Here is a 26,191-nt window from a genome sequence, read left to right as displayed (position 1 = left end):
GGTTTATTTTCATGTTTTGCTACAAATCATATATATATGAGGATTAGTGTGGTGGGCCACAAGACAGAGGAGAATGCTACAGTGATGTATAGGATATTGAAAGACTCTTGGTATTTTATAGTCTACAGAATATAATTTAATTATTCTATCATTCTCTTGAGTGCCTTTTTTTGCTGACTTGCACATCAAGGATATGCCTTCACCCCCCTGTGTTGGCTAATGTCCTCCTTGGGACATGTTGTCTATTATAATGAATGAGTTAGATGTAGGCTACAAGTCAAGGGCTAATCATACAACAATAGCATTACTGCCAGTCAAAAATATCCTAAAAAGTCAAACATTTCTTAGCACATACTTCACCTGTCAGAAACAATCTCTGTCACTTGCAGAAGCAGACGTTGACGATCCTCCCCCGTTACTCTTTCTGGGTTTAACATCGGTCTACACTGACCCCTGTCGTTGAATTCATCAACTGCACAGCCTACCCTGAAATTCATGAAGCTGTCTCTGAGAGTCCCTGTAGGACCCTCAACGGCAGAGAATATTGTCGTTAAATAAATCAATGAATGACAGAATTATTTTATAATAAATAATATACATTACAGTTCTGAAACATTTTACAATAATGTGTACATGCCAATCAAAATGTAAGCTCGTGCGTGCTTACTTTAGGTGGCCAAGCTTTTTGCCATATTAAAATTAAGTTGTGTCGGTTGCTGCTGCGCTTTGTGCATAGACTAGAATCGTTCCAGAAACTGCCCAGATTACAATTGTCTCTTGTTTAGACCTCAATACTAAGGTCAATATGTTTGAAGAGGCTAGTGAGGTGTTCGATAACATGTTTAAGTCCTCTTTCCCCTTGACTTTCATTGTGTTTATCCCTGCGGTGCTGATTCTCGTCTCACCCCTTCCAACCGAAGCGGCACATGAATTCACCGTGTACCGCATGCAGCAGTATGACCTGCAGGGACAACCGTACGGTGAGCATTTAAAATAGCTAGCTAACTATGTATGTTGTGCAAGTATTAAATTGTAATGCTGTCCTGTGGTTAGCGATCCTGATATAAGGCATATATTTCGTTAAGTAAACGCTGTCTGTCACTGCAAAATTCTAGCTAGCCAACGTTAGCGTGCTAGCCAGGGACTGTTGGCTATCTAAAAAGCTAGCTATAACGGCTGTTTGCTAGCTAAGTTAGCTGTCATCCCATGTCCTCCTTCATTCATGCGGCAGAGCTCTCTCTCATTCCTCCTATTCATATGTATATCCACTGGACTAGTTAGTGTTATGGTTGTTATTCACTGGCAATACCACGTTATCTTAACTAATCTTAACTACCAAACGTTACCATTTCAATGATAAGTTGTCCTAAAAGCTAACGCGAGCAGCTACAAACCCTCAGAACCCTAGGGAGTGCCACTCACCACAACCATAAACACGCGACCACCATCAGGTTATAACCATGTCGTATTTAGTTCAAACCATAGAATTTGAATACGATGTGCTGTGTGATAGCTAACGTTAGTAGACTACAGCATTGCATCAATCATGTCAGCTAGCTAGTCATTGAAGGTGTTTCCATTTATCTCTCCCTGACTGATCTGATTCCACTTGTGATTCCCAGGTACCAGGAATGCCATATTGAACACAGAGGCCCGCACAGTGGAGGCGGAGGTGCTAAGCCGCCGCTGTGTCATCATGCGGCTGGTGGACTTCTCCTATGAGAGGTATCAGAAAGCCCTACGCCAGTCCGCTGGGGCTGTGGTCATAATTCTACCCAAGAATATGTCCACCATGCCACAGGACATAGTACAGGTAATAAGCATTATAATGCCATATGAGTGGGTTTATAACTGTACAGCAAACAACCCTGGAATTCAAATCAAGAGGCAAGGCCCTGTGTTTCCTTGAAAGCCAGAGCTGTTTGTGTCCATGTAAAGTATGTATAATGTTACACTTAGAGAAAACGGCGGTCACAACACTCTCTCCTTATCAGTTGTGACCCACTCAAAGAAAAACTTGAAAAACCAGACTTACTAGAGTGAAGTAGGTGAAAGATGAAAATGTTATGCTGTTTCACGTTCACATTCTGATGGTGTAATAGTCTTGTGAATGATAACCAGTCATTCAGTATTCCTCCACATTGTAGCAGTTCATGGAGCTGGAGCCAGAGATGCTGGCCACAGAGACCATCGTTCCAGTGTACTTTGCCCTGGAGGATGATGAGCTGCTCTCCATCTACACACAGACCCTCACCACCTCCTCCTCCCAGGGGTCCTCCTCTGCAGCCGAAGGTACAGGAGATTTTTTAAATTTAAATTGTATAAAACAGGGTTATTCAACTTGAAGCCCACGGGCCAGATCCGGCCCATTTGTCAATTTAGAATGGCCTTTTGATAAATTCTGAACATAAAAAAAAAAGAATTGTTTAAAAAAATTCCTGCAAAAATCCGATATTTAGTGCCAAAAGGAGCCCTCGTTCAATATTCTCACAATGGGAGAATCTGTTTTCCTGTAGTCCCGCCCATTAAGTGCTGTCAATCAATATCATCCAACACTAGTTACAGCCAATCAGAGCTGCTAAGAGGGGTACAGGGTGTTTTTTCCCACCTATCAGCTCTTTCACCGTAGATGACATCACTACACTGCCTGATACAGGAGCGCGTGCTTTGCTGTGTTAAAAAAATACCATGGACTCGCTTCTGGCTATCATAAACTTTATCCGATCGACATGGCTTGTTTCGTAGGCTGCTGAGCATCATCTACCACAATGATTTTCGGTGGCTAAGCAAGGGTAATAATGCTCTCGAGAGAGCAGCATAGGGAGGAAATAGTTGCTTTTCTCCACGATTGCCACCACAAGAAAGCCAACACATTCCCTCCATTAAAATGCAAATCAGTTTATAACATTTTTGACATGCGTTTTTCTGGATTTTTTTGTTGTTATTCTGTCTCTCACTCTTCAAATAAACCTACCATTAAAATTATAGACTGATCATTTCTTTGTCAGTGGGCAAATGTACCAAATCAGCAGGGGATCAAATACTTTTTTCCCTCACTGTATAGTTGAATAGCCCTGGTGTAAACCATGTTAAATATAATTATTTCTAGTGAGTTTCTTTTTAGAGCTCTAATGCATTTTCCTCATGTCTTTTCAGTGCTGATACACACAGCCACGGCCAATGGCTTTCAGATGGTGACGAGTGGGGCTCAGAGCAAGGCAGTGAGTGACTGGGCCATCACCAGTCTAGAGGTGAGAATCCTTATGGTTAAACCACTGTTCTGTAGCCGTTTAATGATTATGTAGCAAGTTTCTGTTAATTGGTGACATTTAAAAATATAGACGGGTTAAATAAAATGGTATTCTTCACATGCTTCGTAAACAACAGGTGTAGACTAACAGTGAAATGCTTACTTACGGGTCGATACAGAATGAATTGTATACATATCTTAAAATAGTGACACAAGGAATAAATACACAGTGAATAACAATAACGAGTAAAAATAGCATGGCTTATATACAGGGAGTACCAGTACTGAGTCTGTGCAGGGGTACGAGGTAATTGAGGTAGCTATGTACTTATAAGTAGGGGTAAAGTGACTAGGCTACAGGATAGATAATATGACAGTAGCAGCAGCGTATGTGGTGAGTGTGAAAGTTTGTGTGGAGTCAGTATGCATGTGTGGGCGTGTTATGTGTGTGTGGGCGTATGTAGTGTGTGTGGGTAGAGTCCAGTGTGTGCACATTCAGTCCAGGAGAGTTGGTGCAAAAAAAGGCTAAATGCAGGTAGTTCGGGTAGCCATTTGATTAGTTATTTAGCAGTCTTATGGCTTGGGGATAGAACCTGTTCAGGGTCCTGTTGGTTCTAGACTTGGTCCACTGGTACCGCTTGCCGTGCGGTAGCAGAGAGAACAGTTTATGGCTTGGGTGGCTGGAGGCTTGACATTTTTTGTGGCCTTCTTCTAACACTGCTTGGAATAGAGATCCTGGATAGCAGGGCGCTTGGCCCCAGTGTTGTACATCACCCTCTGTAGCGCCTTGCGGTCGGGTGCCTTGCAGTTGCTGTACCAAGCGGTCATTTAGCTGTAGGAATTTTTTAGGATCTGAGGCCCCGTGCCATATCTTTTTAGCCTCCTGAGGGGAAGAGGCGTTGTCGTGCAATCTTCACAACTCCTGATCTGGACACCGAGGAACTCGAAGCTCTCGACCAGCTCAACTACAGCCCCATCGATGTGAATGGCGGCGTGCTCGCTCCCTCCGTTTCCTGTAGTCCATGATCAGCTACTTTGTTTTGCTGACGTTGAGGGAGAGATTGTTGTCTTGGCACCACACTGCCAGGTCTCTGACCTCCTCCCTGTAAGGCTGCCTTGTTGTTGGTGATCAGTCTTACCACCGTTGTGTCGTCAACAAACTTGATGATGGTGTTGGAGTCGTGTGTGTGGCCACGAAGTCGTGGGTGATCAGGGAGTACAGGAGTGTGGAGTGCAATAGAGATTGCGTCATCTGTGGATCTTTTGGGGCGGTATGCAAATTGGAGTGGGTCCAGGGTGCCTGGGATGATGGTTTCAGCTCGATTGAGGTTCTTGATACCATGTCTTGTTTTGAATGTTACGTCTATGCTAATATGGCAACAATGACCAGACTTTCAAAGCATTTCAGGGCTATAGATGTGAGTTCTACAGGGCGATAGTCATTTAGGCAGGTTACCTTGGCGTTCTTGGGTGCAATGACTGGTGGTCTGCTTGAAACAAGTTGGTATTACAGACCGGGTTAGGGATAGGTTGAAAGATGTCAGTGAAGACACTTTCCAGCTGGTCAGTACATGCTCTGAGTATGTGTCCTGGATTAGTGTTGATGCACTTATTAATGAAGCCGGTGACTGATGTGATCTCTTCAGTGTAATTGGATGAATCCCGACACAAATTCCAGTTTGTGCTAGCGAAACAGTCCTGTAGCTTAGTATCTGCTTTATCGAACCACTTCCTGTTTGAGTTTTTGTTTGTAACCAGGAGGATAAAGTTTTGGTCTAATTTGCCTTTAATGCCTTTCTGTGTATGGAGTAAAGGAGATCTAGAATTTTGTCGCCTCCTAGTTTTTTCAGTTTCGGCATTAAAATCACAAACCATGAGAAACGCTGGCTCTGGATGTGCATTTTTGTTGTTAGCTTATGGCCCTATACAGTTTGTTGAGTCGGTCTTAGTGCCAGCATCGGTTAGTGATGGTAAATAGACAGCTATGAAAAACTGTAGAGAACACTATTTACCAAGAGTTATCATTAGGTTAGCTGACAACTTCACCAAAACGATGCGCACGCTTCAAAAGGGCAGAAGGCTGTGTGGTGTTGTGATTCTTGATGGCCAGATAGCTAGCAACAATGACAAACAGCCCTGTGGTGAATCTTAGTGGCACGCTTCAGCTTGTTTGATCTTGTTCTAGATACCATGTCTTGTTTTGAGGTGTTTTGACTGTCACATCTATGCTAATATGGCAAAAATTGACCAACTGTAACAATGGATTTGAGAGACAAGTGCTTATTGTGCAACTTTATTTATGTTTTCAATAAACATTGGCAAATAAATATAGAGTACATGTTATCAACAATCTTAGCCAGCCCCATCTGTTTTGCCACATACTTGCTCAAGCATCCAGTTTAGTTGCTAAACAACCAACCTGTCTATTAGGCTACCAGTAGACCAGTACTCTAATTAGCACACTGCCTCACACTTTGGGTGTAAAGGTATTAATAAGCAGATAACTTCTTCATTTTCTTAACCTTATGTAATTCTCGAGTCTATAGTACATTCAGAAAGTATTCAGACCCCTTGACTTTTTCCACATTTTGTTACGTTACAGCATTATTCTAAAATGTATAACATTTCCTCATCTACACACACTACCCCATTATGACAAAGCAAAAACAGGTTTTTAGAAACTTGCAAATGTATTAAAAATAAAAAACATATCACATTTACATAAGTATTCAGACCCTTTACTAAGTACTGTTAGGTTCTTATTTTTCAGAGTAAAAACTCACGGACACTAGAGAAGCTTAATCAAGTTTAGGTCTCCCCAAAGGGTCGACACAGCTGTATTCAGACAAAAACATGTTCCTGTTCCTGGAAGCACTTTGAATACTCCTCCTTCTCTCCAATCCTTACATCTTATGGTTCTACAGGAAAAGGGTAACTAGATACTAAACCCTTATTACTCCCTTCAGGGGATCTGATCTGACCTCAACCCCTCCTTCACCTAATCCACAGATGTCCTCCCGTATCACCTATCGTACTCCCGTGACTCCCAGCACATTCCACAGCCACTCTTTCTACAGAGAACCATTAACTTCTGATATATAACCCAGTCTCTCACTCCTTTATATACTGCTTCGGATCTATCATGTCTTTAGTATCTCAATGTTCAAGGTTTACCCTAAATCCAACAGTACTTTGTTGAAACACTTTTGGCAGCGATTACAGTCTCAAGTCTTCTTGGGTATGACGCTACAAGCTTGGCACACCTGTATTTGGGGAGTTTCTCCCATTCTTCTCAGCAGATCCTCTCAGCTCTCGGGTTGGATGGGGAGCGTCGCTGCACAGCTTTTTTCAGGTCTCTCCAGAGAGATTCGATCGGGTTCAAGTCCGAGCTCTGGCTGGTCCACTCAAGGACATTCAGAGACTTGTCCCGAAGCCACTCCTGTGTTGTCATTGTCCTGTTGGAAGGTGAACCTTTGCCCCAGTCTGAGGTCCTGAGCACTCTGGAGCAGGTTTTCATCAAAGATCTCTCTGTACTTTGCTCCGTTCATCTTCCCTCGATCCTGACTAGTCTCCCAGTTCCTGCTGCTGAAAAACATCCCCACAGCATGATGCTGCCACCACCATGCTTCACCGTAGGGATGGTGCCAGGTTTCCTCCAGATGTGACACTTGGCATTCAGGCCAATGAGTTCAATCTTGGTTTCATCAGACCAGAGAATGTTTCTCATGGTCTGAGAGTCCTTTAGGTGCATTTTGGCAAAATCCAAGCGGGCTGTCATGTGCCTTTTACTGAGGAGGGGCTTCTATCTGGCCACTCTAACATAAAGGCCTGATTATTAGAGTGCTGCAGAGATGGTTGTCCTTCTGGAAGGTTCTCCCATCTCCACAGAGGAACTCTGGAGCTCTGTCAGAGTGACCATCGGTTTCTCGGTCACCTCCCTGACCAAGACCCTTCTGCCCTGATTGCTCAGTTTGGCCGGGTGGCCATCTCTAAAAAGAATCTTGGTGGTTCCAAACTTCTTCCATTTAGGAATGATGGAGGCCACTGTGTTCTTGGGGACCTTCAATGCTGCAGAAATGTTTTGGTATCCTTCCCCAGATCTGTGCTTTGACACAATCCTGTCTCGGAGCACTACGGACATTTCCTTCGACCTCACGGCTTGGTTTTTGCTCTGACATGCACTGTCAACTGTTGGATCTTATATAGACAGGTGTGTGCCTTTCCATATCATATCAAATCAATTGAATTAACCACAGGTGGACTCCAATCAAGTAGTAGAAACATCTCAAGGAAGATCAATGGAAACAGGATGCACCTGAGCTCAATTTCGGGTCTCATAGCAAAGAGTCTGAATATTTATGTAAATTAGGTATTTTTGTTTTTAATACATTGCAAGCATTTCTAAAAATCTATTCACTTTGACAATATTGGGTATTGTGTGTAGATTTGAGTTTTTTTTTTTACATTTATTTAATCAATTTTAGAATAAGGCTGTAACGTAATAACATGTGGAAAAGGGGAAGGGGTCTGAATACTTTCTGAATGCACTGTATGATATTTTATAGATAGAAAGTGTTTGTGTGTGCATGTGTGTTTTTAACTAAGCTAGGTGTCAAACCCAGGGGAATAATGGGCTTAGCTATGCAGTAGAGTATCAGGGGACTCCTGACTCTGAGATGGATCAAGTGTTCAGCTCTACATAATGCACACCAGGGTTGGGCTCAATTCTAAATTAAGACAGTCCATTCAGGAAGTAAACTAAAGTTGCAATTCAATAAAAAATTACATTTTATTTTTCATGTCTTCTCAATAAACTGAAAAGTAGAATACATTTATTTGAAAAGTTTTTATATTTCTGAATGTTAAATTCAAATCACTTCCTGAATGCGTTAAATTCAAATGAAGGCCAACCTTAATGCATACGGCCACTACCAGTCAATGGCCTTGTTTCACATACAGTACCAGTCAAACGTTTGGACACACCTACTCATTCAAAAACAAATCTTTATTTTTTACATTTTCTACATTGTAGAAACAATGAAACTATGAAATAACACATGGAATCATGTACTATGCCAAGTGTGTGCAAAGCTGTCATCAATGCAAAGGGTGGCTATGTTGAAGAAATCTAAAATATATTTTGGTTACTACATAATTTCATGTGTTATTTCATAGTTTTGATGTCTTCACTATTATTCTACAATGTACAAATAAAGGAAAAACCCTTGAATGAGTAGGTTTGTCCAAACTTTTGACCGGGACTGTATAATGGTGTTTAGTTGAAGTCATTGTGAGAGGCCTCCCGTGCCAGACTTCATTGTATGTCTTAAGTTTCAACATACCCTTAGGTACATTCTTTACTTTCATACAAGATGACAGCGAATGTACTAGTGTGTTTTGAGTTGTTTTAGGACTGATATATAAAATGTAAATCCCAATGCAATATACTGTTGTCTAATCATTGTAGCCCCATCCTCTCCTAGGGGCGACTGGCTGGAACTGGAGGAGAGGACCTGCCCACCATCGTCCTGGTGGCTCACTATGACTCTTTTGGTGTGGCTCCGGTACGCCCAGCTCTCCCTTCATGCACCTCAATATACTCTTTATTACAGTGCCTTCAGAAAGTATTCATACCCCTGGACTTATTCCAAATTTTGTTAGCCTGAATTCGAAATGGATGCATCTTATTTTCTTCTCACCTATCTATACACAATGCCCTATAATGACAACGTGAAAACATGGTTTTAGACATTTTTGCAAATGTTTTCAAAATGAAATACAGAAATATCATATTTACATATGTATTCACACCCCTTAGTCAATACTTTGTAGAATCACCTGTGATTCTTTCAGAATAAGTCTAGAGCTTTCCACACCTTGATTGTGCAACATTTGCCCATTATACTTTTCAAAATTCTTCAAGCTCTGTCAAATTGGTTGTTGATCATTGCTAGACAACCTTTTCAGGTCTTCCCATTATATTTCAAGTAGATTTAACTCAAAACTGTAACTCTGCCACTCAGGAACATTCACTGTCTTCTTGGTACCAACTCCAGTATGGATTTGGCCTTGTTTTGGGTTATTGTCCTGCTGAAAGGTGTATTCATCTCCCAGTGTCTGGTGGAAAGCAGACTGAACCTGGGTTTCCTTTAGGATTTTGCCTGTGCTTAGCTCCATTCCATTTCTTTTTAATCCTGGAAAACTTCCCTGTCCTTAGCGATTACAAGCATACCCATAACATGATGCAGCCACCGCTATGCTTGAGAATATGGACAGTGGTATTCACTAATTTGTTGTATTGGATTTGCCCCAAACAACACTTTGTATTCAGCACAAAAGCCATTTTTTTTGCAGTAATACTTTAATGCCTTGTTTCAAAAAGGATGCATGTTTTTTTTATTTAAAAAAATTCAGTACAGGCTTCCTTCTTTTCACTCTGTCAATTAGGTTAGTATTGTGGAGTAACTACAATGTTGTTGATCCATCCTCTGTTTACTCCCATCTCAGCCATTAAACTCTAACTGTTTTATAGTCACCATTGGCCTCAAGGTTGGCCTTTGGCTATAAGATGGCGCCGAAGAGAATGGCTGACGTTTTACATGCTCCTAACCTACTGTGCTATTTTATTTTTTATTTTTTGCGTTGTTTGTAACTTATTTTTTTAAATCTTATTTTGTACATAATGTTGCTGCTACTGTCTTATGACCGAAAATAACTTCTGGTCATCAGAACAGTGATTACTCACCACGAACTGGAAGAAGCTTTTTCATTTAACGAGTCCGACCAGAAGGATATACTGCTTTCCCGGGAACAGGCCCAAATCCCCGTCATCTGCGTGAGGAAAAGGGGGCGCAGGTCGGGCTGCCTTCTGAAAATCCTTAGATGAGTGAGTAAACTCCCACTGCCATCCGTTCTACTGGCTAACATGCGATCATTGGAAAATAAAATTGATGACCTATGATTATTCTACCAATGGGACATTAAAAACTGTAATATCTTATATTTCACCGAGTCGTGGCTGAAGGACGACACTGACAATATAGAGCTGGTGGGATTTTCCATGCACCGGCAGAACAGAGAAGCTACGACGAGGGGTGTGGGGGGGGGTGTCTATTTGTCAATAACAGCTGGTGCGCAATGTCTAATAGTAAAGAAGTTTCGAGGTATTGCTCCCCTGAGGTAGAGTACCTTATAATAAGCTGTAGACCACACTATCTACCAAGAGAGTTCTCATCTTTATTATTCGAGGTCGTCTATTTACCACCACAGACCGATGCTGGCACTAAGACTGCACTCAACCAACTCTATAAGGCCATGAGCAAACAAGATGTTCATCCAGAAACGGCGCTCCTAGTGGCCGGGGACTTTAATGCAGGCAAACTTAAATCAGTTTTACTAAATTTTTACCAGCATGTTAAATGTGCAACCAGAGGGGAAAAAACTCTAGACCACCTTTACTCCACACATAGAGATGCATACAAAGCTCTCCCCAACCCTCCATCTGGCAAATATGACCATAGTTATATCCTCCTGCTTCTATCCTCCTGATTCCTGCAAAAACTAAAGCAGGAAGTACCAGTGACTCGCTCAATACGGAAGTGGTCAGATGACGCAGATGCTATGCTACAGGACTGTTTTGCTAGCACAGACTGGAATATATTCTGGGATTCATCCAATGGCATTGAGGAGTATACCACCTCAGTCATCGGCTTCATCAATAAGTGCATTGACGACGTCGTCCCCACAGTGACCGTACGTACATATCCCAACCAGAAGCCATGGATTACAGGCGACATCCGCATCGAGCTAAAGGCTAGAGCTGCCACTTTCAAGCAGCGGGACACTCATTCAGTTTGCTGACGACACATCAGTGGATGCCTAATCACCGACAACGATGAGACAGCGTATAGTGAGGAGGTCAGAGAACTGGCAGTGTGGTGCCAGGACAACAACCTCTCCCTCAATGTGTGCAAGACAAAGGAGCTGATCGTGGACTACAGGAAAAGGCCCCCAATAACATCGGCGGAGCTGTAGTGGAGTGGGTTGAGAGTTTCAAGTTCCTTGGTGTCCACATCACCAACGAACTATCATGGTCCAAACACACAAAGACAGTCATGAAGAGGGCACAAAAAAAACCTTTTCTCCATCAGGAGACTGAAAAGATTTGGCATGGGTCGCCAGATCCTCAACGTTCTACAGCTGCACCATCGAGAGCATCTTGACCGGTTGCATCACCACCTGGTATGGCAATTGCTCAGCATCTGACGCTACAGAGGGTAACGCGTACGGCCCAGTATATCACTGAGCGCAAGCTTCCTGCCATCCAGGACCTATATAATAGGCGGTGTCAGAGGAAAGCCCATAAAATTGTCAGACTCCCCACTCACCCAAGTCATAGACTGTTTTCTCTGCTACCGCACGGCAAGCGGTGCTGCAGCGCCAAGTCTAGGACCAAAAGGCTCCTTAACAGCTTCTACCCCAAGCCATAAGACTGCTGAACAATTAATCAAATGGCCACCGGACTATTTACATTGACACCCCCCCCCCCCTCCCTCCCCCTCTATTTGTTTTGTACACTGTTGCTACTCGCTGTTTAATATCTATGCGTAGTCACTTCACCCCTACCTACATGTACAAATTACCTCAACTAACCTTTACCCCCGCACACTGACTCAGTACCGGTACCCCCTATATATAGCCTCGTTATTTGGTTACTTTTTATAATTTTTTTACTTCAGTTTATTTGGTAAATATTTTCTTACAAGCCCTTAACCAACAGTGCAGTTATGTAAGCATTTCACGGTAAGGTCTACACTTGTTGTATTCGGCGCATGTGACAAATAAAGTTTGATTTGAAGGTGAAATCCCTGAGCGGTTCCCTTTCTCTTCAGCAACTGAGTTAGGAAGGACACCTGTATCTTTGTTGTGACCAGGTTTATTGATACACACTCCAAAGTTTAATTAATAACTTCACCATGCTCAAAGGGATATTCAATGTCTGCTTTGTTTTTTTATTTTTTTTTTATCCATCAACCAATAGGGGACCACCTTTGCAAGGCATTGGAAAACTTCCTTAGTCGTGGTGGTTAAATCTGTGTTTGAAGTTCGTTTCTCGACTGAGGGACCTTACAATTATCTGTATGTGTGGGGTACAGAGATACAATTGAAGTCGGAAGTTTACATACACTTAGGTTGGAGTCATTAAAACTCGTTTTTCAATCACTCCACAAATTTCTTGTGAACAAACTATAGTTTTGGCAAGTCGGTTAGGACATCTACTTTGTGCATGACACAAGTAATTTTTACAACAATTGTTTACAGACAGATTATTTCACTTATAATTCACTGTATCACTATTCCAGTGGGTCAGAAGTTTACATACACAAAGTTGTGCCTTTAAGCAGCTTGGAAAAATCCAGAAAATGTCATGGCTTTGGAAGCTTCTGATAGGCTATTTGACATAATTTGAGTCAATTGGAGGTGTACCTGTGGATGTATTTCAAGGCCTACCTTCAAACTCAGTGCCTCTTTGCTTGACATCATGGTGAAATCAGCCAAGACCTCAAACAAATTGTAGACTACAAGTCTGGTTCATCCTTGGGAGCAATTTCCAAGCGCCTGAAGATACCACGTTCATCAGTACAGACAATAGTACGCAAGTATAAACACCATGGGACCACACATCCGTTTGCAACTGGACATGGGGACAATGATTGTACTTTTTGGCGAAATGTCCTCAGGTCTGATGAAACAAAAATAGAACTGTTTGGCTATAATGACCATCATTATGTTTGGAGGAAAAAGGGGGAAGCTTGCAAGCCAAAGAACACCATCCCAACCATGAAGCCCGGGGGTGGCAGCATCATGTTGTGGGGGTGCTTTGCTGCAGGAGGGACTGGTACACTTCACGAAATAGGTGGCATCATGAGGAAGGAAAATTATGTGCATATATTGAAGCAACATCTCAAGACATCAGTCAGGAAGTTGCAGCTTGGTCGCAAATGGGTCTTCCAAATGGACAATGACCCCAAGCATACTTCCAAAGTTGTGGCAAAATGGCTTAAGGACAACAAAGCCCTGACCTCAATCCTATAGAAAATTTGTTGGCAGAACTGAAAAGGCTTGCAAAGAGGCCTACAAACCTGACTGTTACACCAGCTCTGTCAGGAGGAATGGGCCAAAATTCACCCAACTTATTGTGGGAAGCTTGTGGAAGGCAACACGAAACATGTTGACATAAGTTAAACAATTTAAAGGCAATGCTACCAAATACTAATTGAGTGTATGTAAACTTCTGACCCACTGGGAATGTGATGAAAGAAATGAATGCTGAAATAAATCACTCTACTATTATTCTGACATTTCACATTCTTAAAATAAAGTGGTGATCCTAACTGACCTAAGGGAATTTTTACTAGGTTTAAATGTCAGGAATGGTGAAAAAACAAGTTTTAAATGTATTTGGCTAAGGTGTATGTAAACTTCCGACTTCAACTGTAAGTAATCCAAAAATCATTTTCACACTGTTATTGCACACACTGAGTCCATGCAACTTATTTTGCGACTTGCTAAGCAAATTTTTCCTCAATTTATTTAGCCTTGCCATAGCAAAGGGGTTGAATACTTATTGACTCAAGACATCTCTGCTTTTCATTTTTAATGAATTTAACATTTCTAAAAACATCATTCCACTTTGATTATTATGCGGTATTGTGTGTAGGCCAGTAACAAAACATCTCCTTGTCGTCTATTTCAAATTCAGGCTGTAACAACAAAATATGGAAAACGTCAAGGGATGCTTCTGAAGGCACTGTATTTATTGATTGATTTATATAGCGGCATTGTGGTGTTAGCAGTTGATGTTACTCTTCAATAACACAAACACCAAAGCAAATCAGGGGGAGAAAAATAGGTTTATTCAAAGAGGACAAATCATAGATGTTATGCTGAGAGGTAGATGTTAATTTTCCCCTGTCTTCAGTGATTTCTTTTCACAGAACAAAGGGACAGGATGTAGTTTTATAACCCAACCCTAGCAGAGTGGTTGACCAATTAGAATTCCTTGCAATAAAACTGGGCCAATAGTCAAATAACAAGTATCCCATTTCAGGCTCAATGTATAGACAAATTCCTCTCATGTCTCTGACCCATTGCTCATTAATTCCCTATTACGGAAAAAACACTATATCCATTGATCGTTAGTACTCTATTGACTTTTAGTCCTCTTGACCTTTTAGTCTTCTGCGTTGTGTATTAATCTTAAAATATTCTTTTAGTAGTCCACTAGAAGTGAAGATGCTAAGTAAATGTGTTCTCTGTATGACTGTGGCGTTGTCCTTTCCAGTGGCTGTCCTATGGAGCAGACTCTAACGGCAGTGGGGTGTCTATGCTGCTGGAGTTAGCCAGGCTCTTCTCCAGACTCTACACCTACAAGAGGACACACGCTGGGTGAGCAACCACACATCCCCAGCCCCTCTGAGAAATCAGGCTTCTTACAAAGTTATAACCATCCACACCTTTCCTTCCGGCATCTAGGCACCCACAGCCGAGGAAAATGTGTAAAACGTACAAATGTAAGAATAAACCTCTTACAATATTCAGAAGATGGAGACCTTGTGTTTTAAAACGCTTTTCAGTAGTACTTGTAATAATAAAGTAGAACGGATGTGGTTCTTAGAAGGTATTTGTCGATTTCTAGAAGTGTACTCTAAACACCCAGGAGTGAGAGCTGTTTGAGATGAGGAACCAGATCTCCAGATGGTGCTGGAAGAGATGGCTGCCGTTTTTACAGGCTCCTAACCAATTGTGCTATTGTCTGTGTGTTTTCGCTTTATTTGTAACTTATTTTGTACATAATGTTTCTGCCATTGTCTCTTATGACCGAAAAGAGCTTCTGGATATCAGGACAGCGATTATTCACCTCGTACTGGACGAAGATTTTTTCTTTAATGAGTCGGACGTGAAGGATTTACTTCAGACACCCGACAAGGCCCAAATCCCCGTCATTCGCATGAAGAAGAGACGGAGATATCGGGGACGTAGGTCGGGGTGCCTTGTAAGGATCCACCGGCGAGTGAGTAATCCGCCTCTACCATCAGTCCTATTAGCCAACGTGCATTCATTGGATAATAAAATGGATGAGCTCCGATCAAGACTATCCTACCAACGGGACATTCAACTGTAATATCTTATGTTTCACTGAGTCAAGGCTGACAGCTGGCTGGGTTTTCGGTGCATCGGCAAGATAAAACTGCTGCCTCCGGTAAGACAAGGGGTGGCAGTCTGTCTATTTGTAAATAACAGCTGGTGCATGAAATCTAATATTAAGGAAATCTTGAGGTTTTGCTGGCCTGAGGTAGAGTATCTCATGATAAGCTGTAGACCACATATTTACCAAGAGTTTATCTATATTTCTCGTAGCTGTCTATTTACCACCACAAACCGATGCTGGCACTAAGACCGCACTCAACGAGCTGTATAAGGCCATAAGCAAATAAGAAAATGCTCATCGAGAAGTGGCGCTCCTAGTAGCCGGGGACATTAATGCAGGGAAACATAAATCTGTTTTACCTCATTTCTACCAGCATGTCACATGTGCAAACAGAGGGGGAGAAAAACTCTAGACCACCTTTACTCCACACACAGACGCGTACAAAGCTCGCCCTCCATTTGGCAAATCTGGCCATAACTCTATCCTCCTGATTCCTGCTTACAAGCAAAAACTAAAGCAGAAAGTACCAGTGACTCGCTCGATATGGAAGTGGTCAGATGATTGATGTTTTGCTAGCACAGACTGGAAGATGTTCCGGGATTCTTCCGATGGCATTGAGGAGTACACCCTATCAGTCACTGGCTTCTTCAATAAGTGCATCAATGACATCATCCCCACAGTGTGACCATCAGTACATACCCCAACCAGAAGCCATGGGTTATAGGCAACATCCACACTAAGCTAAAAGGTAGAGCTGCCGCTTTCAAGGAGCGGGACTCAAACCCGGACGCTTATAAGAAGTCACGCAATGCCCTTCGACGAACCATCAAACAGGCAAAGCGTCAATACAGGATTAAGATTGAATCCTAATACACCGGCTCGGATGCTCGTCGGATGTGGCAGGGCTTGCAAACTATTACAGACTACAAAGGGAAGCACTGCCTCGAGCTGCCCAGTGACACGAGCCTACCAGATGGGCTAAAATACTTCTATGCTCGCATCGAAGAAAACCAACACCGAAGCATGAATGAGAGCATCCGCTGTTCCAGACGACTGTGTGATCACGCTCTCCGTAGCCGACGTGAGTAAGACCTTTAAATAGGTCAACATTCACAAGGCCGCAGGGCCAGACGGATTACCAGGACGTGTACTCCGAGCATGCACTGATCAACTGGCAAGTGTCTTCACTGGCATGTTTAACCTGTCCCTGACCGGGTCTGTAATACCAACATGTTTCAAGCAGACCACCATAGTCCCTGTGCCAAAGAACACCAAGGCAACCAGCCTAAATGACTACCGATCCGTAGCACTCACGTGTGTAGCCATGAAGTGCTTTGAAAGGCTGGTCATGGCTCACATCAACACCATTATCCCAGAAACCCTAGACCCACTCCAATTTGCATACCGTCCCAACAGAACCACAGATGATGCGATCTCAATCGCACTCCACACTGCTCTTTCCCAAATGGAAAAAAGGAACACCTACAATTGAAGTCAGAAGTTTACATACACTTAGGTTGGAGTCATTGAAACTAGTTTTTCAACCACTCCACAAATTTGTGAACAAACTATAGTTTTGGCAAGTTGGTTAGGACATCTCCTTTGTGCATGACACAAGTAATTGTTCCAACAATTGTTTACAGACAGATTATTTCACTTATAATTCACTCTATTAATTTCCAGTGGGTCAGAAGTTTACATACACTAAGTTGACTGTGCCTTTAAACAGCTTAGAAAATTCCAGAAAATGTCATGGCTTTGGAAGCTTCTGATAGGCTAATTGACATAATTTGTGTCAATTGGTGGTGTACCTGTGGATATACACTGCTCCAAAAAATAAAGGGAACACTAAAATAACACATCCTAGATCTGAATGAATGAAATAATCTTATTAAATACTTTTTTCTTTACATAGTTGAATGTGCTGACAACAAAATCACACAAAAATAATCAATGGAAATCCAATTTATCAACCCATGGAGGTCTGGATTTGGAGTCACACTCAAAATTAAAGTGGAAAACCACACTACAGGCTGATCCAACTTTGATGTAATGTCCTTAAAACAAGTCAAAATGAGGCTCAGCAGTGTGTGTGGCCTCCACGTGCCTGTATGACCTCCCTACAACGCCTGGGCATGCTCCTGATGAGGTGGCGGATGGTCTCCTGAGGGATCTCCTCCCAGACCTGGACTAAAGCATCCGCCAACTCCTGGACAGTCTGTGGTGCAACGTGGCGTTGGTGGATGGAGTGAGACATGATGTCCCAGATGTGCTCAATTGGATTCAGGTCTGGGGAACGGGCGGGCCAGTCCATAGCATCAATGCCTTCCTCTTGCAGGAACTGCTGACACACTCCAGCCACATGAGGTCTAGCATTGTCTTGCATTAGGAGGAACCCAGGGCCAACCGCACCAGCATATGGTCTCACAAGGGGTCTGAGGATCTCATCTCGGTACCTAATGGCAGCCAGGCTACCTCTGGCTGTGCGGCCCCCCAAAGAAATGCCACCCCACATCATGACTGACCCACCGCCAAACCGGTCATGCTGGAGGATGTTGCAGGCAGCAGAACGTTCTCCACGGCGTCTCCAGACTCTGTCACGTCTGTCACATGTGCTCAGTGTGAACCTGCTTTCATCTGTGAAGAGCACAGGGCACCAGTGGCGAATTTGCCAATCTTGGTGTTCTCTGGCAAATGCCAAACGTCTTGCACGGTGTTGGGCTGTAAGCACAACCCCCCCACCTGTGGACGTCGGGCCTTCATACCACCCTCATGGAGTCGGTTTCTGACCGTTTGAGCAGACACATGCACATTTGTGGCCTGCTGGAGGTCATTTTGCAGGGCTCTGGCAGTGCTCCTCCTGCTCCTCCTTGCACAAAGGCGGAGGTAGCGGTCCTGCTGCTGGGTTGTTGCCCTCCTACGGCCTCCTCCACGTCTCCTGATGTACTGGCCTGTCTCCTGGTAGCGCCTCTATGCTCTGGACACTACGCTGACAGACACAGCAAACCTTCTTGCCACAGCTCGCATTGATGTGCCATCCTGGATGAGCTGCACTACCTGAGCCACTTGTGTGGGTTGTAGACTCCGTCTCATGCTACCACTAGAGTGAAAGCACCGCCAGCATTCAAAAGTGACCAAAACATCAGCCAGGAAGCATAGGAACTGAGAAGTGGTCTGTGGTCCCCACCTGCAGAACCACTCCTTTATTGGGGGTGTCTTGCTAATTGCCTATAATTTCCACCTGTTGTCTATTCCATTTGCACAACAGCATGTGACATTTATTGTCAATCAGTGTTGCTTCCTAAGTGGACAGTTTGATTTCACAGAAGTGTGATTGACTTGGAGTTACATTGTGTTGTTTTAAGTGTTCCCTTTATTTTTTTGATCAGTGTATTTCAAGGCCTACCTTCAAACTCAGTGCCTCTTTGCTTGACATCATGATGAAATCAGCCAAGACCTCAGAAACAAATTGTAGACCACAAGTCTGGTTCATCCTTGGGAGCAATTTCCAAGCGCCTGAAGGTACCACGTTCATCAGTACAAACAATAGTACGCAAGTATAAACACCATGGGACCACGCAGCTGTCATACCGCTCAGGAAGGAGACGCGTTCTGTCTCCTAGAGATGAATGTACTTTGGTGCGAAAAGTGCAAATAAATCCCAGAACATCAGCAAAAGAACATGTAAAGATGCTGGAGGTAACAGGTACAAAAGTATCTATATCCACAGTAAAACGAGTCCTATAACGACATAACCTGAAAGGCCGCTCAGCAAGGAAGAAGCCACTGCTCCAAAACCGCCATTAAAAAAAGCCAGACAACGGTTTGCAACTGCACATGGGGACAAAGATCGTACTTCTTGGAGAAATGTCCTCTGGTCTGATGAAACAAAAATAGAACTGTTTGGCCATAATTACCGTTGTTTTGTTTGGAGAATAAAGGGGGAGGCTTGCCAGCCGAAGAACACCCTCCCAACAGGGAAGCACGGAGGTGGCAGTATCATGTTGTGGGGGTGCTTTGCTGCAGGAGGGACTGGTGCACTTCACAAAATAGATGACATCATGAGGAAGGAAAATTATGTGCATATATTGAAGCAACATCTCAAGACATCAGTCAGGAAGTTAAAGCTTGGTGGCAAATGGGTCTTCCAAATGGACAATGACCCCCAAGCATACTTCCAAAGTTGTGGCAAAATGGCTTAAGGACAACAAAGTCAAGGTATTGGAATGGCCATCACAAAGCCCTGACTTCAATCCTATAGAAAATGTGTTGGCAGAACTGAAGAAGCGTGTGCGAGCAAAGAGGCCCACAAACCTATCAGTTACACCAGCTTTGTCAGGAGGAATGGGCCAAATTTCACACAACTTATTGTGGGAAGCTTGTGGAAGGCTACCCGTAACGTTTTACCCAAGTTAAACAATTTAAAGACAATGCTACCAAATACTAATTGAGTGCATGTAAACTTCTGACCCACTGGGAATGTGATGAAAGAAATGAATGCTGAAATAAATCACTCTACTATTATTCTGACATTTCACATTCTTAAAATAAAGTGGTGATCCTAACTGACCTAAAACAGGGAATTTTTACTAGGATTAAATCTCAGGAATTGTGAAAAACTGAGTTTAAATGTATTTGGCTAAGGTGTATGTAAACTTCCGACTTCAACTGTATGTGAGAATGCTGCTCATTGACTACAGCTCAGCGTTCAACACCATAGTGTCCACGACGCTCATCACTAAGCTAAGGACCCTGGGACTAAACACCTCTCTCTGCAACTGGATCCTGAACTTCCTGACGGGCCGACCCCAGGTGGTAAGAGTAGGCAACAATATGTCTGCCGCGCTGATCCTCAACACTGGGTACCCTGAGGGGTGTGTACTTAGTCCCGTCCTGTACTCCCTGTTCACCCACGACTGCATGGCCAAGCACGACTCCAATACCATCATTAAGTTTGCCGAAGACACAACAGTGGTATGCCTGATGAGACGGCCTATAAGGAGGAAGTCAGAGCCCTTGCAGTGTGGTGCCAGGATAACAACCTCTCCCTCAACGTGATCAAGACAAAGGAGATAATTGTGGACTACAGGAAAAGGAGGACCAAGCACGCCCCCATTTTTATTGACTGGGCTAAAAATTGTCAGACTCCAGTCACCCAAATCATAGACTATTCTCTCTATCTCACGGCAAGCGGTACCAAAGCGCCAAGTCTAGAACCAAAAGGCTCCTTAACAGCTTCTACCCCCATGCCATAAGACTGCTGAACAATTAATCAAATGGCCACCTGGACTATTTACATTGTCTCCCCTTCACCCACCCCCATTTTTATGCTGTTGCTACTCTGTTTATTATCTATGCATAGTCACTTCTACCTACGTGTACATATTACCTCATTTACCTCGACTAACCTGTGCCCCCGCACATTGACTCTGTACCGGTACCCCCTATATATAGCCTCGCTACTGTTATTTTGTTGTTCTTTAATTATTTTTCTATATTATTTTTTATCTATTTATTTTTTACTTCAGTTTATTTTAGTAAATACTTTTCTTAACAATTATTTTTCTTAGCTGCATTATTGGTTAAGGGCGTGTAAGTAAGCATTTCACTGTAAGGTCTACACCTGTTGTATTCGGCGCATGTGACAAATAAACTTTGATTTGAAATGAATGTAAATCTGTGGGCGTTAAGGCACACTGCCAATTTTCCATGGTGTTAGGTGAACTCTGGTATCAACTTACTCTCCATACAGACAGAATCAAAATGCTAACCAGCAACCACTGCTAACTTTGCATAAGGGCTGTTGGCATATCACTAGTAAAAAGGAACGAGAGAGCAAGAAGCCGCACCCTACCATAGAGCGGGTAGGGGAAAAGGGTGCAGTCTTCAGGAAGCAAAAGTACAGGACTGGTAAAGCAAGGTAAAGACAAGTCAGCTACGTGTTGCAGATTTCATGACCTCTGAATTCAGAAACACTATTGCAACTGACTAGCCTTTTCTCCTCTGATATTCTATGTTTGGAATTCCCAACATGTAGCTACCAGACTGTACAAGTCTGTTGAGCTAATGGAGGCCAGTGAACATCCACATTGATAAGAGTGTATTCTCCTGTCATTTCTAACACACCTGCTGTCTTCGTAGATACAACCTCCTGTTTTTTGTCTCTGGAGGAGGGAAATTCAACTACCAAGGCACCAAGAGATGGCTGGAGGACAACCTGGATCATACAGGTACACTAAGCTCAGAAGGCTATAGACTCAGTAACTGGACAGGTATTATGACTGCCACAGTGGGACACTGTAGAGAACACCTGTAGAGTACACACTGCAAATGAATGGAAATGAAACGTGATACCGGCAACAATTATTGTTAAATTGTGGTCCTGCATGCAAAACAATGGGCATACATGAGTCATGGAAATTGATATTGCCGTTTAAACAGTTTCTATTTTCCTCTATCCTTTCCTCCCTCTCTCTCTGCAGACTCCAGTCTGCTTCAGGACAACGTGGCGTTTGTGCTGTGTCTGGACACCCTGGGGAACGGGGACAGTCTGCACCTCCATGTGTCCAAACCCCCTAAAGAAGGCACCACCCAGTACGCCCTGCTCAAAGAGCTAGAGACTGTAAGGACCACCACGGAATAGTCACCACACACAGTTTTTTAGTATTGAAGTTCATATGATACACACAGCTGATACAAACTAACATGTATTGACCACATATAACACATTACACTGAAAGATCCCTACTGTTCTCATTAGGTGAAGTTCTGCTGACCTCTAACCTCCTCTGTGTTCTTCCCAGGTGGCATCCAGCCAGTACCCAGAGGTCAAGTTCTCCATGGTGCACAAGAAGATCAACCTGGCAGACGACACGCTGGCGTGGGAGCACGAGCGCTTCGGGATCCGCCGGCTGCCGGCCTTCACCCTGTCCCACCTCAACAGCCACCGTGAGGCGCAGCGCTCCAGCATCATGGACGTGCGGTCAGTGTCCCCCTCTTCTCGCCACGGAGTGGGAGAGCCCCCTGCTGGGTGGGTTTATTACTGCAGTCCGACCAAGCATCCAACCAACCGCAACTGTCTAGCTACGCCCCCCCCCCCCCCCCCCCATTCTGCCCTGCCGATCCCAAACCACACCATAAGCCCCAATCCCTGCCTAGGCCCAGCTCACCTAACACCCCTTATTCAAATAATAATAATCAACTGCTCAATAGGATCAATTGAATCAGGTGTGTAAGTGCTGGGCTACAACAAAAGCCTGCACACTTTAGCCTGCACACATTGCTGCCCTCCAGGACCGTATTGCCCACACCCCTGCCTTTGGGACTGTAGATGTGGGACTTGTAGATATCTGATTTCACAGCAAGGTGGAGCTATTACCATGTTGTTTTAATCTGATGAAGGGCTGTTTTTGGCTGGTCTCTGAGATGCTTAACTGACACGAATACTGTGTTAGTTTTACTGTTAGCGGTACCTCCAGGAGGATGGAACATAGCTTGTCAGTCTGGAATAGAAAAGGTTAAGAAACACTGGGCTACTGGGTTGATTTTGGATTGGACACCTTCATCCTGTTGTAGGGCACCGTCTGTCCTCCCAACCTCATCACTGCCTCCTCCCAGCCCAGTGGACTGTCTGTGCTCCCTTTCCATTCTCCTCCATTAGTTTTTTTTCTTAGTTGAGCTGCTCCTGATTGCTGGTTAATTTAACTGTGAATTACTGTTACAGACCTTATGTGGATCTGAGAAAGCTCAGCAGGAACACGAAGCTGATTGCAGAGTCACTGGCGAGAGTAATCTACAACCTCACAGAGAAGGTAAACATATGTACAATGTGTCGTCACCATAGGACGTTTCATTATTCAAAGCCATATAATGAAAGTCAATATTTTTCATGTTGCTTTTGATATTTAAGTTGACCTTTTGAACTGTACAGCAGGTTTGACCTTTCTCTCTCTCTCTCTCTCGTGTGTGTGTGTGTGTGTCCAGGGTGCTCCAGGAGACCTGCAGATCTTCACTGAACAAATGGTGAGTGGTTGAATATGACTGTACCCTGCTGTTTCCTCCCTCTCAGGCTGTCTCTGACTTGACTTTTACCAAGCCTCTTTGAAGGCTGCTCTACACACCAGGACTCTTAGGCTAGTTTGTGTGGTTAGTTTTGTCATAGCATGGACCTTTAAAGTCAGGGTCACGATGTGTGTCTTAACGAGACAAGTGTGTATCAAGGTGTGTACTATAAGACCACTGATGATGAGTGTGCGTTTGTGTCCATGTGTGTCCAGCAGGTGCAGGAGGAACAGCTGTCGTCAGTGGTGGACTGGCTAACAGCCCAGCCGCGGGCTGCCCAGCTGGTGGACAAAGACAGCAGCGTGGTCAGCACCCTGGAGTACCACCTGGGACACTACCTGAAGGACGTCCGCAGGCACTACGTCAAGGCTGACAAGAGGTGACCAGTCACTGACCACAGTGCTACGGCTAATACAAGGTGTCGCTGGTCCTCTAGACTGGTCACCGCTAGTGGTTCTGCTGTGTTTGCATTGGGAGGAATCACAAAGCCACTAAGACCGCTCGTAGTGGTCAGAACTGTGACAGAACCACTCCTTTATTTGTGTTGTAGAAGATGGTTGTATGGATCAAATTGTCTGGGACAGATGGGATTTTAATGAGAATTGTACACTTTCTATTTACTGTTGTTTATTGATCCAATGACCTTATGAAAGTTAATGGATGAAGTTTCAGTGACAGATGTCATCTGTTTTCTCCCTCTCAGAGACCCAGAGTTTGTCTTCTATGATCAGCTCAAACAGACCATGAATGCTTACAGGTAGGTGATAGCTGCCCACTCTATTTAGCCCTCACAGTGCTGGGCTTTAGTGCAATAGAGCGATAGCTTATTGATTTTTCACTTCAAACCTCTTCAGCTTGCTTTTGTGTCACATTTTGCTTTCCTAACAGGGTGAAACCAGCCATCTTTGACCTGCTTCTGGCGGTCTGCATTGCGGCTTACCTCGGAGTGATATATCTGGCCATTCAGGTATGTATTGATCCAACATTGCCATTCTGATGGTCACTAATGTTATTTTGATGTATGGTCATTCGTTTATTGACCTAGCCTCCCCCCTGTAACTCCTACCCAGGTCATTGCTGTAAATCAGATGACTGCTGTCTTCTCAGTCGGCTTACCTTGTTATTTAGGGTTTAATAATGTTTCTCGCTTTTCTCTCTCTTCAGCACTTTGGAGTTCTCTACAGTGTGGTGCGCAGAATCACAGCGCCCAAGACCAAGCAGCATTAAGCCCCTCCCCTTACTATCCTCCAGACTCCTCCTCACAGCGACAACGAGCTCTAGCCAATAACAAAACGGGGGCGGACCAAGCAGCTCTTATGGTATAAAAACATTTTACCACCCAATATATCGCCTTTTTCCCTCTTTGGAAATAAAACATGTTGAATTATTTCTCTCTGCCAAGTTTAGCCATTTAGTCGGTTCCTTTAGTCTTCCTGTCCTCCTGAAAACAGATGTCAAACGTTATCACCTCGTACGCCCAGTCCCACATTAACCCCTATTTCCCCCATGATCTGAGATAATTCAATAGGTGTCAGCAATATGATAATAGCGTCACCTGGCTCTGATCGGCTAAGTGTGATTTTCACCAGTTTGCTTACACCCAACCAATCCTCTCCGTTCTACACAAATGCATAAGAAGTAGGGAGGGACTAGGGGTTAATGTGGGATTGGGCATTTCTAAATCCACGGCTCACTCAGTGCCCTATAGTGTGAATTTTGCCAAACATCACTGGGTCATCTTCTTGGGCAGCTATGGAGTAGCAGCAGTGAGACTTGGTAATATTTGTTTGGATGGTCAATGTATTTGGTCATCATGACTACATTTCTTTTTGTTTTTTTTCTCTTTAACCCAAATTAGTTCTTGTTTTAAATTAAATGTTGAATAGTGTGTCGATAACATGATTCATGGCCTTGACTGAACTAATGAAATAAATGTATGAATAAGAAGTGTCCCCCATACTTCCTATTGCCATAAGAGTAAGTACGGTTATAGAATGGAAATGTATCATTTTTGGGTTTCACCCCTTTGAGACATTTGTTTACTAGTGTTACTATGTGACAGTTTGGATTTTAAAATGTGAAAAAAGAGGCCCACCCCTCACAAATGTTAATGATGTATGCAGTGTTGGTCTACCAACACGATTCTGCCTCCATCTATCTGGACATGTCTATTGCAACATGGTTATTGCAACATGGTTGGTTCCACATCGATGTGCAAATCCCCCCTTGCTCTGCTTATCAACAACTAAAGTGTTAAAGGCAAGACGTGTTGGTAGATCGAATTGGACCTTCGAAAGGAGTCTGGTAATGTCAATGTGTTGATCTGTGTCTTCGTCTATATCCCTGACAGTCTTTGATCTTGAGATGAGACAGTGCTGTATTTGGTATAATTACATACTGCATGCCATGTCACTCCTGCAGTCAGTGAGGGCAAATGGACTGGCGAGATTCACCCATCTACACAATGGAAAAAGCTGTGTGGGACATATCTTAGAATTTGTATTTATTGAAGCAGACTATGCTTAACTGTGCACTGAATTGAACTCTCCCATTTCTGAGACTCTTTGTCCAACACCTTTGTTTTACCTTTCTTAACTGTTTTACCTGATCGACAACTTGATTCTTGCAACAATGACATCAAAAATAAATGAATTTGTTGAAACAAGTCA

The 26,191-nt window shown here is 43.4% G+C and overlaps 1 protein-coding gene across 4 annotated transcripts; it reads left to right on the top strand.

Annotated features, from left to right (window-relative positions):
- Positions 1–673: 673 nt before the first annotated feature.
- LOC106573831 (BOS complex subunit ncln) lies at positions 674–26,187 on the top strand. Of its 4 annotated transcripts, none has more exons than XM_014149205.2 (15): positions 674–980; positions 1,623–1,813; positions 2,148–2,292; positions 3,157–3,251; positions 8,734–8,814; positions 14,595–14,698; positions 21,603–21,691; positions 21,944–22,083; positions 22,265–22,443; positions 23,185–23,272; positions 23,445–23,483; positions 23,741–23,901; positions 24,226–24,279; positions 24,411–24,489; positions 24,687–26,187. In XM_014149205.2, the coding sequence occupies exons 1-15, from the start codon at positions 806–808 to the stop codon at positions 24,747–24,749; spliced, it is 1,683 nt and encodes a 560-aa protein (XP_014004680.1). In that variant the 5' UTR covers positions 674–805; the 3' UTR covers positions 24,750–26,187. The 4 variants fall into 4 exon arrangements, with proteins under 4 accessions (XP_014004680.1, XP_014004678.1, XP_014004677.1 ...); XM_014149203.2 differs by having other exon boundaries at positions 23,738–23,901; XM_014149202.2 differs by having other exon boundaries at positions 22,265–22,491.
- The last annotated feature ends 4 nt before the right edge of the window (positions 26,188–26,191 follow it).

Source organism: Salmo salar, chromosome 16, assembly GCF_965601325.2.
Source record: "Salmo salar chromosome 16, fSalSal1, whole genome shotgun sequence".
NCBI lineage: Eukaryota > Metazoa > Chordata > Actinopteri > Salmoniformes > Salmonidae > Salmo > Salmo salar.
Note: the sequence above shows the minus strand (reverse complement) of the source record. Positions and strands in the feature narration are given on the sequence as shown.